The sequence below is a fragment of the Gordionus sp. m RMFG-2023 genome, chromosome 1 (genome assembly GCF_954871325.1).
Source record: "Gordionus sp. m RMFG-2023 chromosome 1, tfGorSpeb1-WG-v2, whole genome shotgun sequence".
NCBI lineage: Eukaryota > Metazoa > Nematomorpha > Gordioida > Chordodea > Parachordodidae > Gordionus > Gordionus sp. m RMFG-2023.
The window spans coordinates 79,327,036-79,345,594 of record NC_088775.1 but is presented as its reverse complement, the minus strand read 5'-3'; the positions used below and the strand labels follow the sequence as shown (position 1 = coordinate 79,345,594).

Genomic DNA, 18,559 nt, shown 5'->3' with positions numbered 1-18,559 from the left:
AACACTAAATTTAAGAGAATTTTGTAAGATTAAACACATTGACTAAAGCAATTATCGTATTGCCCAATTACGCTCAGTTTAATAATATATATAATTATGGTAATCTTTATTGAAGAAATATTATTTGTAGCTTCATTGCATACTCTATGGAAAAGTGCGAGAACATAAATTACAAAAAATATACGAACAAATGACATCAATTTCGCAAAATATATTTTCAATAATGCTTATAAATTATAAAAATTTCCGTCACCGGTTTATCATTAGGACGCTATATATTAAGCTCAAGCTTTCCAAGGATACATACTATACTTATGACAAGGTGCCAAAGACGCTTTACTAGTAGACGTGTCCGGACGAGGCGTTTGATTATGCGCCAAAAAATTAGAAATTACAAGAGATCTTTTTTACATATTCTGGGGGGAGGGGGGGGGTCAAAATTTTGTTCATTAATTTGTCTGCCGAAGTACCCTGGCACAAGTTTTACCATCTATAGCTTTGTCAGAAAATATGATACCTTCCAATCTCATTTTTCACAAGAGACATTTACATCTCTTTTGTTCATTGGCCAAATTATTCCACTCGATTTATTAATTCCGTCATATTTTCAACATTCTAGGTAACCAGAATCTTCATGAAAGAAATAAATTGGAGGTAACATGTCAATTTTTCTCCTCTCCCCAATACATTTAACTCCAAGCCTCGAACCCCTTGAAAGATATATCTCAAATACCCCACCCCCTCATTTATTTATGTAGACACTGCACCCCGCAATACTTTCACATTTTACACCTCTTACTAGCTATGGTATAACCGGGCTTCGATATTTTTTTTTATTACAGAAAGGAGCCAGGGACACTTGAGGCTTTGCCTTTCTATGAAATTATATTTTTTCATTACTATTTTTGGAACGAACGCCATAATGAGGAATATCAAATGTAATGCAAATTATAGAGTACAAACTATTAACGCCAAGCATAAGATGTTAGGCAAATAAATAAGTGATTATAGGATTGAATATACATAAACATTATGCAAATAGTGTATATATATTTGTATTTAAAAATGTATTTAATAACATGTTTTTTATTAGTTAAATAGAATATTATTAAAAAGACAAATGCTATTTTTTATCCATTTTCTTAGTAAAAGCATAATGATATATGTACCCATTTTAAAATTATAAATCTACGCATATCCCAAATCATGGCTTGATTTTACTTATGAGGAATTTTGCGAATGCAATATCAAACTCTTCCATCTATCTAAAAACAACCAGATATTGTAATGAATTTTACTTTTCACGTAATACATTTGCACTATTAAATTTATAATATTTCAAAAAAATATATATTTATTGCTTATATTGTATCGAGAAATTAACTAACCAAATTAATATCGGATATATTATTCTCTAAAATAATATTAGGACAATTGCAACAAAAATAGGCTGAAGCTAATAAAATGCAAAGGAAATTGCTTTAAGCGTTGGTCTTAGATATAAGTAAAAATAAGTTGAAAAATATATTGTCTAATTATTTTTATACTACATTTTTTGACATCGCATGCAATATATAGTTTAGCCAAAAAAAAATTGCCCTATTATCTGTTTAGTTTTATAGCTAATGACAAGTTTTTAAGAAGAAAAAATTGCTCTAATCCGGACTCAAAGCCATATTAGTGAGATGCAAGTTCCGATTCTCAATTATAATGTCATTAGATATTTCAATAAAAGTAACATATTTAAATTTTTCGCTTTCCAAGTTGCATTTTTTATTATTGCTATTTTCCAGCCGGTCAGGGTTTAGCACTCATTTTAAAAAAATTTAATGAAAATGATCATTATATAGCATATTGCAATTTTAACTTTAAAGTTTTTTTAATTCAAATTTAATTAGGCAATTTTTAAATGGGCATATTAACAGAAAAAACAATATTGTCATGGGAAGAAAGTAAAAACTACGTACAAATTGTAAAAGATATAGGAGTGTCTCAATTCATTAATTTATATCACAAATGCAAAAATAGGAAAACACCGTCCTTTTTATGGGGTGACGAGGTTTAATATTGTGTTTTATTTACATTTTTATTAGTAATTTTTTTTTTAATATAAAAATTCAATTTTTATTCCATTGTCTGATCTAATTTTTTGAAATGAAATTTAATCTTCGTGCTTTTTGTATAATTTTATTTGCTTGCTTTTGTATTATTTTTCGTGATTAAACAAATTTTACTGATTTTCTTAGTGTAGTTAAACAGGTCGATTTGAGCCAATTTTTAAACGGTTAACTCAATATTCTATTCAGAAATGTATTACGCAAGCCTTACGATCTTAGTTAGATGACACAAAGATTTGGACATGTATTAGCGAAATTTCGAAATTTAGGCAATATTTTTATGGCTAAAATATTGAGTTAGCCTATTTTAAAACATGCTCTCGTTGTTTATTAATAATTTTTTCCTTAGTTTAGATATTTGCATACTTTTTTCCTCCGTGTCTTGCTTATTTTTCTGATATATTGCTTGGGTTTAGTGATATTTTTGCGTACTTTTAACTTAGTACTGAATTTTCCGTGTTTATCATTTTGCGTGGTTTAGTAATGCCAATAAAATTTAAAACAAATATCTAAAGCAAACTATAAATAAAACCTCAATACTACGAATCGTCATCCTAAAAATAAAATATAATTATAGGCTATATGCAATTTCCTTGACCTTTGTGAAAACATTAAAATTTTTCTAATCATAATTGTGATGAATACTTAGGATGAGTTATGAAAGTAATTTTATATCAGCAATTGTTGTCCAAAATTAGTTTTTGACTCTTTTCAAAAGGTACTAGAACTTTTTTCTATTATACCTATCGTGATAGATAGTGAAGGCAATATGGTCACTATAATTGATTTTATATACATGACATCTTTCAGTAACTTGGAAATGTTACATTGAAATTAGAAGATTGATGCTGTTTATTTTCTCTACCACATTTCATACAAAATATTCTTCCTGGAAATTGTCTATTATTTTAAAAAAATTAGATAATTTTTCTACCATTTTTTACAAAATTCACCCCATGATCCTAATTTTTCAAAATAAAATCTAAGATCATATATAAAAATTCACGTAATTTTTTCAGGGAAGGGCATAGCTGTGCACGGATATCAAAAATTATATAGTCGTTTGCTCTTATCAATAGGCGTTTTTAAAAAGGTTTTTTTTAAAAATATTCAAGTGCTGCTCGAAGAAATGCTTTCCTCGAATATATAATATACATTAAGCATGCTGATAATAATTAAAGTAAAAGACCTCTAAAAATCCTAAGCTCAGTCACGCTGACCCTTCCTAAGCAAATAAAGCTGAAGCCTTTTTAATTATTCAAATATAAAATAGATAATGACGAGCTTAATGGCTTATCCAGTAGTCGTTAACACCTGTAGAGCTATGTTCCTATTTTTTTTAAAAAAAAGAAGCAAATCAGTTTTAAAAAAAAGTTCAATTAGTCATTCATTATCTACGACAAGGTCATTCATAATGATGTGTCCTTAAATTAAAAAATAAATAATATAAGCTAATATGATCATTTTATTTAAACTTGAAAAATGGCATTCCCCTGTTCAAGCTATCATTAAAGCCATTTTTGTTGTTATCCAAAATAATTTTAAGCCATCATATGAACCAAAATGACAGCTTTTAATTGGATAATTCATGGTTTTGCATTTTTTTAAAAAGAAATTTAAATATAATTTAAATTATTTTCAAATTTTAAATCTTAATTGTAGGTCATATGAAACATATTTATCGCTTTTAAAACTATTTCGTCTAACTTCAAAACTAATTTTATATATCGCCTCACAAATTTACGATTTCTAGGTGTACAATACAAACTGACTAATTGTGTAATTTATATTTTATAATAATATTCTAGTTTTTGATAAATTGGCAATCAACTTTAGCCATATACTATTTACGATAAGAAATAAGATTTAAATTTGAATATGACCTTTTTTATATTTCGCTAAATTAATTATTTTTTATAAAAGCAATTTAATTAAAATAATTGTTTTGTTTTAATAATGGATGTAATCAAATTAACAAATTTTTGGTTTTAGAGACTCTACATTTTTTTATCACTCACAAGTATTATCATTATTACTGAATTCATGCTCCGCATTAGAGATCTGCAAAAGTAGGCCCAGGACTGGCAGAGCCGATTTTAAAAAGAATCTGGTTCGGGTTGGAGATTGGGCCTAATAATTTTTTGATTTTAAATTGATATATTTTAAAATTAAGAAACAAGGTAATACTTTTTATTTGTTTATAAAAATGATCAAAAAACTTGATTTCAGTGTAAAAATGTACTAGCTGCTGCTATATTGAAAAAAAATTAATGTATATGTTTTAATTAATTCAGGCCGGGCGGGCAAATAATTTTCATTTCGGGTCGGAGTAATTCAAATTTCAAAGCAAATATGACCCAAATACATTCATAGTTTAGATACTTTACACACATAGGCGTAGCCGGGGCCACAAAACTGAATTCTTTTATTATAAAGAAGAATTTGAAAGAAAAATTAGTAAAGGTTAATAAATTTAAAATAGGCACTATTAAATATTTAGAAAAAAGCATTTTTGCAAAGTATTTTATAAAAAACGAATATAGCCACAGGCATACATTACAGTAAGTGGACCTAAAGACCTCCAATAAAATTTATGTGTGGAAAACAACTTAATAAGCCCCCCCCGGGTGAAATATATCTAAAATTAAACAAGTATCTGAAGTAAATATTATAGGTTAGAGAGATATGGCTAAGGTTCAGTGATATATTGCGAGGGGGGCTATGATTTATTTTTTATTTTTAAGTCTCCTTTCCAAATTTTAGGAAGGGCTAAGCCCCCATGTCAAAAAAAATTTTTTTCAAAATTGTTAAATTTGAATACCTTTTCTATTTATTTATGTTATAAAAATTAAATTTTTATACAGTCAAATATTTTTCATATTTTTTTTATAGCCACATAGATGGAGAAGCAAGAAGTTTTATTTTTCCATATTTTTATAGAAATTTTTATTAGTGAACGCTGCTTCTATATTTAAAGCACAGAATGTGAGGTTCACCACCAACAAGTAGTGGAATAGCTCCAATTTTAGGTTTTGAGTCAACTCGTAAAAGGCTAAACCGAATTTTTAAGCGATTACTAACATCTTAGCCTCAATCATATATATTAAGTTAATTGTACGTATGTAAATTGAAAATTAAAATAACTGTATATATGTTCGACGAATTGTAATAAAAAGAGATATAGAATGTTTTGTGTTGTATTTCGACAATCAAGTCCAACCATCGGGGAGTGGGAGAGAACGACGGAGTTCATGGGGCTGGGATTGTCGGTGAATGGGACTGAGAGACCGGACTTAGCGGGCATGTTGTGGTTTTACCAAAGTCCAGGCAAGGGTCGCACAGAATGAAGTAAACCACCACATATTCACGCACAGACAATTAGTATCATAAAATTTTATTTTGTTAAGTATAGTCGCCACTAAACAGCACAATCTGAATTAGTCCATTAAAAGTAATATCGAAAAATTAATCGTTCCAAAGTAGTAACAAGAAATTAATAAATTCTTTAATGATCATAATTCATTTTTCGAGGTCTTTATATAGTCCCTTTTACAATCAAACAATAATAAATGAATATCAATTTCATGTCTTCGTCCATCTCGAAAACAGGCTAAAACCAGTTTTGAGGATGAAATCAAAACAAGCTCGGTATAAGTTAATATCGTACAAACAAAGAAAAATATATTGTAGTATAAAAAAAACACATCACTTATAAACGAATATGGTACAAACAAAGAATAATAAAATGGTAATATAAGAAAACCCCATCACTTATAAGCGAATATCATACAAACAAAAGATAAGATAAATATAAACTAGTGTTGTTAAGGTAAAGTTAATAAAAAATAACTGTAACTAGTTATATTTTAAAAATTGTAACTAGTAACTGTAACTAGTTATATTTTTACCAATGTAACTGCCAAAACTAGTTACTTTTAAAAATATGTATGTATAAATCTAAATAAATATTCAAATAATTCATATTATTTTTAATATGTTGCGATAAATTAATTTTTTTTAAATTGTGTAAATGCGAATAATGAATACTTCCCTTATTATTACATTTACAAAAAAATTGCATATACAGCTCAAATTTTTAAAAAGGAACAGCTTGGAATTAGAAACCTTGAATTTTATAATCAAATTTAAGTAATAAATAAACCTATTTTTTAATATTATATTTCATTACAAATTTTAATTAAAAACACAACATTTTGAAAATAAATTAAAAAAATAACTTTTTATTGATAAACTTTTTAAAAAAGATTTATCTTCTTCCTTCAGTTGCCTTCCGTAAATTTTTACCTTTTATCTCATAATAAATAGTTTAAATCCATCAATATAATTATATTAACAATAATAATTACATATTAAATTTCAATAATATTAATTCCGCAAGATGGCGTATTTCCACAAGTTATCATTTATTTCTTCATAAAATAATAATATGCCAACTTGCGGATTTAATATTTTTGTAATTTTAAATGTAATTAAAATTATTTTAAAGGATTTAATATTTATTATTAAAAAAATTATTCTTTTGATTATGAATTTTTTTTCCATTTTTTTACGAAAACAGTTTTTTATGAATAAATATTAAAAAGAACTGATACTGACTAACCAAAACCTGGAACTTCCTCTGAAATATAATTAATTCAATTGCTTTCCAATTTCAATTATGGATACTTTAAAATTGACATTCAAAGATATAAATTTTTAAAAGTCATTTCCAAAAAAAATATTAATAATATGTTTTGTAAAAAATGAAAAAAAATTCAACAAAAAATTCGCGTTGAATTTTTTAATAATAAAATTTTCTTTCTTTTCTACCAATCACAAAATCTTAAACAATGGATTGATATTTTATATATAGATATATATAATTATTTATAAAATAAGCCTCGCGATGACAATTATGAGATAAAAGAAAATACAACTATTAATGTGTATTCCATTATTATTGATAATATCTAGAATTTAATTTTTATATGTTATTCTCACTTCAATTAATAGAGTATATAAAACAAAAAATTTTACCTAAGTATTTGCAGTTTACCTTGGCATTTGCAGTTTAGTCAAACACATAGCTAATGGTTATTTAGCCAGCAATAACAAATAATCATTAGTTTGTGAGGATCAACCAGATGTTACTACCATATTCTAAATATTAGTTAAAAGCGTGACGTACTAAAATGTTGTATATAAATGAATGAAAAATAAATATTTATCAATAAATTTAATTTTTTTATCTTATTTTTATCTTTAACCTACAAATCGTGTATTTACTTTACCCTAACCACAGCCACACCTCCATTGGATTCCTAACCCCTTCAAGAAAATAAGTGAACTCGCTCCTACTCCCCTCTCTCATGTAGACACTATGAAGGTAAATATTTACAGATGCCGCTCGATTCAGAAATTACACTTTTATTTAAAATATACAATTTAAAAAAAATCCAAAATTAGTAAGATTAAATATAAGCCAATTTATAATTTCTCTAGAAAGCATTATTATTTTAGAAATTCTTTACGATATATGCTTCATTCAAAAAGTAATTGGCCCTAGATGCCTGATTTGGCGAAAAGCCAATAAAAAGAATCTGCCAAAGTTTAGAATTAAATGAATATTATGGGCTTCAGCAATATATCGATGAAGATATTCCTAATAAAAAATTTGAAAAATTTTATAACGTGGATATTTTATCTTACAGTCGAGTGTGAAAAGGGCATTCATCTTTTGATTCTGATCATGCCAGATAAACGAACGATTTTAAGAGGGAATAATTTGCATAAATATTAGTGCACCATCGGAATGCATTATTATCCATCTATTAAAATATGGAAAGAAATCACCGCAGGTGAATGAAATATTAAGAAAAATACAGCACAAGGAAAAAGAAGATAGGAAAAATTTATGGAAATATTTTTAATTCATATTCAATTAAAAAATCGATTTTATATATATCATATTTTTAATCGTAACGCCCCCCTTTTGTCAAATTTTCAATCAATACATCTCTAGTCAGGTTTAATTAAAGGTTTGATAGATTTTGGTTATAGGGTTATGAATGATAAATTGAAATGGTTCTTTAATAAAATTTAATCAATTTTATTAATAACTTATCAAATCTGACAGGTCTCGTGATTATAAATTCACGAATAGAAATTTAATAAATCAGCTGTTGGACCATAATCTTTTATACAATACGATTCCGGTAATATCAGGTCTTTCAAAATAAAGTAAAAAAGCGTGGGCTATAAAAGGTTTAATTTATAAAAATTGGCTAAAAAATTTTATATTTAGTTAAAACCCTATATAAACCTTATAAAATAATATAATGAACTCAAATATTTACAAACATTATCTAAAAAAAATTTTTTCTCATTATGCATTTTTAAGATAGAATACATGCTTGTCTCCTTCCAAGATGAACAGCGTAATGCAAGAATTTGCTTAAAATGTGAATATATTCTTTCCAAAAATCTAAAATCAAAAAATAAGTTTTGATTTTATTTTTGATATACATAAAATATGTAAAAAATTTTGAAGTTCTAAATTAATTCTCCATCCCGAATTTGGATCTTACATGATTGAGAGTACACCTAGCTCTCCTTACAAGGGTGATATGGCATATTATAGAACTGTTCAATCAAATATGACGTTTAGGTAAATTTTTAAAAATATATATATTCAAATATAAAATGTCAGGGTAGCAAAAACCTCAATTTAAGCGCTTTTTTAAAACGGCGAAATCAAGATTTTAGCTAAAAAAAACTCATATAGATGGCAGAAAGGTTTGATCCTCTTTTGATCAAATATTGAAGCTTAGGTAATACTATTTTGGTAAAAATCTTGATTTAACCGTTTCTTTAAAAAAAGCACCTAAAACGAGTTGTTCGAGACCACTAGGTTCACCTAAGCAAATATACAGTTGATAAAATCGATAAATAAATGAGAGCCCTTCACGGAACTGCCAATCTAAATAGATGGGTTGGGCTTCTTGAGGCAAAAGATTAGACCTATTTTTCTCCGCTTCCTAAAAAAATAAATCGTGAAAAGATTTTGAAGATCTGAAAATAATAGTTGGGCACAAATCAAGCTCCTCAAAAAAAAGTTCGACTGGATTGGTGAACAAAAAAATGTATGTTATTTCTTGAGCAGCTAAACCCGAAGTGATTGCAGGGATCAAACATTGATGAAAATTTAAAAGTGGCAAACGAAACAAAATAAAACTATAGTTTTTGTTCTGACGAATTAACAAAAATTATCAAATTTTAAAACTATAATCATAAAAAATGATTTTTTCCACAAGTTTCATATATATAAGGTCAGTTAGTAACCCTCCCCCCCCCCTTTCCTCTCAAACAAAAATATTAATGTGGCACTGTAGGGAAAAAAAACTTACAATGATTAAAATTCATACATAAAAAAAGTTAACAATTTTTTAAATTTAAATATTATTCTTAGACGAAATACTATTAGGAAAGCTCTAAACGCAAATGAGACTGTGCTTACAATTACATCTTTTCCTCGGTTTGATTTTTTAAAAAAAATTTATCTATAATTTAACATTTTTACTAAAATAATATTTTTAATATACAGTTTAGGTTGTCAAGATTTCTATGACGTTTCAAATAAAACAAATATTGGCACGAGAACAATACAACAATCAATTTACATACCCGATATCGTTATAAACGAATCCTACCCTAGATTTTTGTGATATTTTATAAAATTTTGAATTATATTCAAAGGTTTTGAACCGGTAACCAATTATTGTAACCAAAACCACCGGAAGTAGAAACCATTTTTAAAAAAAATATTTATTTAAAAACCAATTTTAGCTCCCGGTTCTAACAAACGGGTTTAATTATTGTTTAATTTTTTTTGTTGATTGTTAACAGAAAAATCGAAACCCTAGGAACCGCTTAAAATTTAAGAAACCGGAACTTACTTTTCAAAATTTAAGAAACCGAAACTAGAACCGTTTTTTAAGTACAAGTTTCATGTTTGATTTATTTTATTAATCATTTTTTCAAAAAAAAATTAAAAATAATTAGAGCTATTGCAAAAAATATCAAACAACGATCAGGTCATAATCCCATATATATACCAAGTAAAAAATAAATAACGCCCCTTGATTTATAATTTATATGTTTTTCTTCTCCTTAATTGACTTAATACTTACGACTCCATTTTTTTTAAAAATAAACATAGTTTTTAAAGATGTAAAGACAGCCGATCCTTTTATCGAAGATCCTATTATCGAAACCTTCGATAAAACCGACAATATAAATTCGTGTCCATTAACCATTCCAAATCATTTACACATGGACTCGACCTGTTTTGGTATCGGGTGTTGTTGTTTACAAGTATTATATAAGTATTTATAGCATATTACGACAGCTGATGTCTATTAATCGGCTCAATTTCCCCCATTTTAAATTAAGAATTTAGCCAAAATATTACGCACGACTCGAGATTTGTATAATAGATTTCCAAATCTTTCTGCCATATATAAAATCTCCAGGTTTGCCTAATATTATTTTGGCTAAATTATTGGGTTAGCCGAATCGGGTCATTTAACAACACTAAACAGCTATCATTTTATACCTCTTTGATATTTTTTACATCACAAATTATAGGTGACTCTTCAAGCCTACGATATGGAAGAAGCGCAATATATTTATGATCAATTAGCAGTTCTGTCTCCAATGATGGTATGGTTTTTATTAAATAAAATTTTTAAAAAAAATTAAGTATATATTGCTCTAATATATTTTTTTCTTTAGTTAGCTTTGAGCGCAGCTTCGCCAATATTTAAAGGACATTTAATTGACAAAGATACGAGATGGGAAATAATTTCAAAATGTTGCGATGATAGAACAAATGCCGAATTGGGAAATGTTTAAAATCTTTCTATTTTAATAATTATTTTTAAACTTCAGAAATTTATTATTAACAATAATTTTCAAGGCTGAGGATCATAAGTATCATTTTAATGGCGCCAGCTAAGATTAGTATAAGATATTGTTAGGGTTTAGATGTATAATTTGGACTAATCATTACCGGTGATTCTTTAATCATTTTACAGCCATTTAATAAAAATAATAATTTTTTTAGCGATTCGGGAAAAAGTCATCCACATTGAGAAAGTCTAGGTATGATTCAATAGACTGTTATATCTCTTCAATGGGCAGCTACTATAATGACATTTCTGTATTGAATGATACTAAAATATATAAAAGATTGACTGACGAGGGTATACTAATAAATTAATGTATATTATTTGTATTAGATAATCTATTATGAGAATCAAAGTCTAAAAAAGGTACGTCCAAAATAAAAAAGATAATAAAATGTATAAAAGATTTACGTATTTTATCATTATGTGCCCAGTCGACAAGTATAAAGCGAAATATGTAAACCTTCCGAATATTCCAAAAATTAAAGAATATTAAGCTATGAAACTTTAAATCTTAAATATAAAAATAAATACTATGATAAAAAAATTTAAAAAGTATCATAGCATCATATATTGTTAGACAGTTATTTATATATAATTTTAGATACTTTAACTCTCATTTCTGATAATTTTTTCTATAATCAATAGAATATAAAATTTAACCTATAATAAATGCTCTAAAAGTAGCTATTGAATGTAGAGATCTGCTATACCCAGCCCATGAGCCGGGCTGGGTCAGGTACGTTTGAACTTTTTTTTTATTTGTGGTGCCCGTCCCGCCTAATTGAGAAGAGAAAAAAAAATATTCTAAATCTTAATTTTGAAATATATATATTTATTTTTTTTAAATAAAATTTATTTGGTTTATATCAATATAAAATTAAATAAATATACTATAAAACAGTATAAAAAATACTATATAAATCAAAGAACTATGTAATTACAATTTTATAATTGAGTTCCAAAAAAGGAACCATAACTATATTTAAAAATTTATATTTAAATTTTTTTGACGCATTTATAAAAATTCTCTGGCTTCGTTTGTAAAAGCCGTATTTTATTGCCTAGATTTTTTAAAAACTTATATGTTAATGGCGAAAAATGTCCATTTGTAGAAGACACTTTCTTTCTTTATTGGGGTGAATGAAGTTGTTAAAATTTTTGTATTTGTTAATCTTTTTAGTTTCTGCCTTTATTAGTGAATATTAAAGTTTGAGGGGAAGCATGTGTAGTCTCATATTAGTGATTTTCTGAGGGCCGGTATGGTTGTCATACCATCAGGTCTTAAGCCATATACTTGAGATAAATTTATGGGTTCAAGATGGTTCGGAATGTGAGCGGCTGTTATTTTAATAATTATTTTATTACCTGCTACTATGATCATTCATTCATGCGATTTCCTTTTCTACAATTTGTGTTTATTACTTTAATAAGAAAATCGAAACCTAAATTATCATAATTATTAGTTATTTTTCGCCGAACGTGGACTAAAAACAAAATCCTATCTGACCGGGTCTAAAAAATTTTGCCATTTTTAGACCTCTAATTGAAAGTAGCACCCATAAATATGATTTAATTTACATATTTTATTTAGCAGAAGCTAGACAAAGAGGAATTTTTTTAATATCATTAATCAAATTTCGACAAAGTAACGCGAAATGTAACGACTTTGCTTTTTTTTGAGAAATTCCAATAGACATATAGTGCTTACCTAGACAGACGATTCATGCTTTAATAAATTTAGGAGCATTGTTGAAAGCAAATCAACGTAACAGGCTATTTTGGTTTCCAATATTCATGAAACTTGAATATTAATTTATTATATCGGAAACCAAAATGGCGAATCAGCAGTTGATTTGTATTGATTCACATTTAAGAATGGTCAGTCTGGGCATTATTATGAAATCATTGGCAATGTCCGAAATGTGACAAAATATTTATATATTTTTATATATCTTATTACAAAATAAAAATAAATGTCAATTTTTTTTTATTAAAATATTATAATTTTATTTTTATACAAACCTGCAATAGGTTTAACGAATATTATATGTAAAAGAATGAGCATGCTTTATTAATAAATAAATAGGGATATCCTTACATATTTGGATTCTACATAGAATTTGCTGTTTAATGATTCATTAAAATATTAAGTTTTAAATAATAAATATATTTAAAAATATATTATGGAAATAAATTATTTTACATATTTTTTAATATAACCGCCACTTTGACTTTGGTTGAAACTTTCATCTTTTTGTCTAAAAAATCATTTCTCTTAAAAAATTGGAAATCTATTTATTTCTAATATTTTTTATTATTTTGAAAGTTAAAAAATTTTTTCGATTCAATAGACAATTTTTTTTTTAAATAAAAAAAAAGGTGTTAATGATTTATTAGCATTACATATTGCTCATCTATATGATAGAGATCCTTTACTTATCAACAAAGAGGATATATTTCAATCTGATGACGATTACAACCATTTTGAAGTTTTTAAAATTAATATTTAAATGAATTTTATTTATAAAACTTAAAAAATAAAATTTACCATTACAACATTTTTTTTTACAATATATTTTTAATCCTGGAAATAATATCATAAGCGCATACGACTTTATCATTTAAATAATATCGAAAGACTTTGCATTAGGCCTATTCAGACACGAATATGAATCGAAAGTGCAAATTTTTAACCCAGTAGGAACCGGCGGGAGGGCGATAACCCCTTCCCCTAAAAATCAAATAAACTTTTGCCCCTTCCCTTCTCAAATAAATCTTCCTAGCTAATTATATAGGACATGCGATTCAAGTTATTAACGAAATTTGAATGCATATTTGCCAGCTGGCCAAGTTTTAAGGCAAAGTGTTTTTATTGTTATTTCTTCTTTATAACCCTGCATTCATAGTTAACGCGAATTTACGGGAAAGTACATAAAAATAATTTTCTATACTTCGCGAGAATTCGTGCTAATGAAAGCAGGGTAAGACATTTGATTTAATGACCGCAAAGTTCTAAATTGGCGATTCAAACACTCGACCATCGCAAAATCTGTCAGATTGACAGGTTATCAGTAGAAATGACACTTTATTAAATTTAAAAAACATAATTATTTTCGTTTTATTCGATTCGAATAATTGTTTATTCGTGTTTGTACAAAACAAATAATATAACATTAATATTTATTACTATTCGATTTGATTTAAAATAAGCCTACTATGCAAGGTTAAAATTTTAAACATTTGATGAATATTTTTAAAAAAATGGGTAGACCAAGAGTGTGGGCCAGATTTTTGCCATGGAAGGTGAATTTCTTTTTTGAATATTCAAGAAAAGTAGTGGCTATTTTGGTCAAAAAATATTTCCAAGTTATTAAAATTTTGATTGTTTTATTTTAAAATAGTTTTAAAATATCAGGGTAATCAAAAATATTAAAGAGCGGAACTTTTTGGATACGTTCCTGGAATGGAACTTGAGGAAAATTATAAGTTCCTGGAACAGCTACGGAGGGAAAAAATAAAATTTTATTTTAACATATTGTATATATTTTTAATTATAAATTTTAACAATAGACACTTAATTCTTCTGTTTGGCAAACTGTAAGACTCAAACCACCTTCACCACCGAATTCTGATATGGGTTGGAGAGTCGAATTTCGTCCAATCGAAGTAAATTCAATATTTTACCGTATTCAATTTATGCCTATTGCTATTCGAAGTTTCATATAATCATAGGCCTTAAATGATAGCGGAGGATTAAAACAATAATATAGCTATAATGACATGATTTATCTGAATTCCTATTGAGCGTGATTTTTTTTTAAACAACCCTAAAAGTGACTTAAGGTCGGCGCGGCCGAAGCCATCGGGTCGGGACTGACAAATATTGGAAAATATTTTAAAGTTAACAGACTAGTTTATATATTTTTTAAAAAAATTCCCGCCGGGAAACACTTTTATAAAGGTGTATTTAGATTAACGATACAAAATTTTGGTTTATCTAGATTCTTTATTAAGTTACTATTAATACTGTACTTAAAATTAGTTTTTCAATATACCCCTCTGAGTTTCAAAATTAAACTCTCAACAAAACTAAAATGCTTATTTATGGAAATTTAGAAGAAAAATAAAGGTTATGATGGTTAAGGGAAAGAGGTTTTGAAAACAATTTCTTTTTAAAGTAATAATCTAATATTTTTTTGTCATTTATGTTTTTACTTTTTAGGTTCAATTGACAGATTTTGAAAATGCTGCGTATGCAATATTTATTGTTTTGTTAACGAGGGTTATCATTTCGTTCAAGCTTAATTTTCTTGTCCCTATTTCTAAAGTATTTTTTTTATTTATAAAAGATTTTAATAATTTATTTGGCTCATATTAAACCTAAGTTACGAAAAAAAAATCCTTATAGAAAATCATTATTTATTTAAAACAAAAAATGTTTAAGATGGAAAAAAATATGAATGAAGCTCAAAAGCTGAACGCGGTTCGGGATGGGAACTTTTATTTTCGTTATAAAAATATAATAAATACTCACCAACACCATGGGAATGAAATTATTATTTTAAATAATGTCGACATATCAACGAAAAGGGGTGATTTTAATAGTTTCCTTGAAGACTGGAGATTTATGAATCTTAATCAAATTTTTAATGGAAAGGTTGTTGCAAATAGTTTATTTTTTTAAATTTTTTTTTAGCAAGAATACTTGATATAAACTGAATAAGCTAAATATTTTTTTTGTTTAAATATCCGCACTTTCGATTAAGTTCTATTATGAATTTATTAGGTTGTTTGATAATCATATTCAATTTTATTAATAATAAACCTGATTATTGCGTTTACAAAAAAACAATTTATATTTTTAAAAAATATAACATTATATACATTGTTTTCTAAATCTTAATTCATAATTTTCTATTTTTTTTAGGGAGATTATCCAGGTTTGATACCTTTAATTCATATATATTTAAACAATATGGATACTGACTATAAGACTTTGTGTTGCATAAATCGATATTTGGAATTGATCGAAAAAAGGGCCTCAGGTAAATTCTTCCATTTATTCCTGTTAATTTCATAAAAAAAAATATATATAACAACTGTAACATATTTTATCTTAATCTCTTCCATCAAATAATCACATTTCTTATCACCGACATTGTCCTCTTCTCCCTTTTCTAACATTATAACATTTTCCCCAGAACTGGAAAGGAAACTCATTGTTTTGAGCCCCTGTCTTTTAAGAATAATATGACAATCTAACAACCTATCCATAATTATTTCAGATAAAAACCTTTGCAAAAAAAATCTCAAACAGTATAAATAGGCAGTTTTTTAAATATTATTTAACTATACAATTTATAGCTCGTTCCTCACCTCCATGTTTTATTTGGCCTTATATTTTACATTCATAGGATAAAAAAAATATAGATTTGAACGCTATTATATTTTAAAAGACTTGTATAAAGTTAAGAAAAAACTAAATTTGTTTGTTTTGTTAATTATCAATCTAAGTCATGAAGATTGGGCAAAATTTAGATAAAAACATTTTCTAAAACAAAATATTTCGATAAAAGCTTCATGAGTTAATAAAAAAGTGTCTTCAGGATAGGTCTATGATAGGGGGGGGGGGTATAAATAAACTTTTTTTAAATAATGTTTTGACATGGGAATAAGATGGAAAACAGATTAAAGCGATTATTAGATATTTTGATTTCTTCGTTATTTATACTCTAAATTCTCAGACATATGTCATAAGGAAAGAGGTAGGAAATCATTTTAAAACAAACATTTTCCTTATTTAATGGGTATGGTAATGAATAAGAAAGATAATTTGTGTTACTTATATATTAATAACATCTTAAGATTATAAATATTATTATTTTAATTAATCAAGGCAAATTGTTTACCATGGCCCATTGGACTAGAGATTTCGTTAGAGATCATCCAGATTATAAAGCTGATTCTTATGTCTCTGATCTAATTAATTACGATTTATTGAAAATGTGTGACGCTATAACCAAGGGACAAATAAAATGTCCTGGTTTATTGGGAAATTTAATTTAATCCTAGTATACGACTGAGTTACTGTACATTTGAAAAATCATATTTTTTAAAATAATGAATTGTATATTTTAGATTTTTATAAAAATAGTAAAAAATGTAATATTCTGGTATTTTAATAAAATTATGTAGAGAGTATACATTAATATTTTTTTCTGCTTCAATTTTTGATAGACCCCAACTAAATAGCACGAATTTTTCACCTTGCCATAAAATTTTTTAAATCTTCTGATTTACTCCATATTTTGGATAAAGCTGAAATAGGGTAAGACAGCAAATGTAATTTGTGAGTAAATGATAGAATTGCATTTTTTTTAAACTTTGAATGTGTGAACGAGTCCTCACCTGCCTTTGCTAGGTCTTCCAAATTGGTGGAACTTTTCAGTAATCTTGTAAATGTCGATTGATATTTAAAAAAAAGATTCTGATCAATCATAATGTTCTTCAGGAGATTTTTTTTTAGAATTTATATGATCAATTCTCAACAAATAAAAATGTAGAATTTTTTTTATCTGATAGATAATGGGTAGAAAGATATCATATCATTCTTACCCTAAAATATTAAGAAAATTTATTCTAACTTCTATCTTCAATAATTTAAGTAAAAATGTTTCATATCCAAAAGTAGCATTATAAAATAGAGTTTTTTATTTAAAGATAAAAATTATTTTAGGTTTTGATAACTTGATTTATGTTTTACGCAAGAATAAATTAATTAGACTCCAGAAATGCATTTTATTTGGTATAAAATATTTCCGTAAACTTTATATAAAATATAAGAATTCATTATTATTATAGTTCATTAAATATATGTTTCATATAATTGGCATCTGATTTTGGAAAGTATTTGAGCTTAGTTTTTAATTTATCTTTTTTATCAAGCCGGTTTTGACAGGGGTAATATTGAGAATATCAAATTAAATACGAATTATTGTGAGAATTTTTTTGTTTTTTTTGATGCTCTCAATTTTTCTCCAGTAATCGAATGTCTAGTTAGATTCCAAGAGGCTATGTTCAATTTTCTAAATAGTCATTGAATGAAATTTTTGATCACATACAGGGTTTCCATGCCCCCCCCATCTGCGGGAGATTTCCGTCATTTTTTAGTTTACACGCAAACATCTCTCTACCGCAATTGGAAATCTCCCGCAAAAATCTACCGGAATTTTTTAATTTCTCCCGAAATTTTTTTTTTTAGTATTTTAACGTTTTTAATATATAAAAAATAATTTTGAGCGACATTAATTGATTATTTTTATATTTTTAAAATAAATTTTAAATATTTATTCGAAAAACATGTCCAGTTTGTAAATTTCTTTCTATCCTGTTTTATTTTTATCTAATAATAAATTTTTCATATATATAAGTCAGTACAGGGGAGTATATCAACATCGATTGCAATACAAAAAT

At 26.5% G+C, this 18,559-nt stretch overlaps 1 protein-coding gene across 1 annotated transcript; it reads left to right on the top strand.

The window, feature by feature from the left end:
• The first annotated feature begins 1,896 nt into the window (after positions 1-1,896).
• Positions 1,897-17,201, top strand: LOC135930776 (glutamate--cysteine ligase-like). The gene is made up of 15 exons (XM_065467562.1): positions 1,897-2,059; positions 8,518-8,618; positions 8,668-8,784; positions 9,586-9,651; positions 10,179-10,234; positions 10,336-10,490; positions 10,764-10,838; positions 10,911-11,024; positions 11,242-11,380; positions 13,466-13,575; positions 14,657-14,752; positions 15,309-15,413; positions 15,531-15,743; positions 16,014-16,131; positions 16,983-17,201. The coding sequence occupies exons 1-15, from the start codon at positions 1,910-1,912 to the stop codon at positions 17,150-17,152; spliced, it is 1,785 nt and encodes a 594-aa protein (XP_065323634.1). The 5' UTR covers positions 1,897-1,909; the 3' UTR covers positions 17,153-17,201.
• The last annotated feature ends 1,358 nt before the right edge of the window (positions 17,202-18,559 follow it).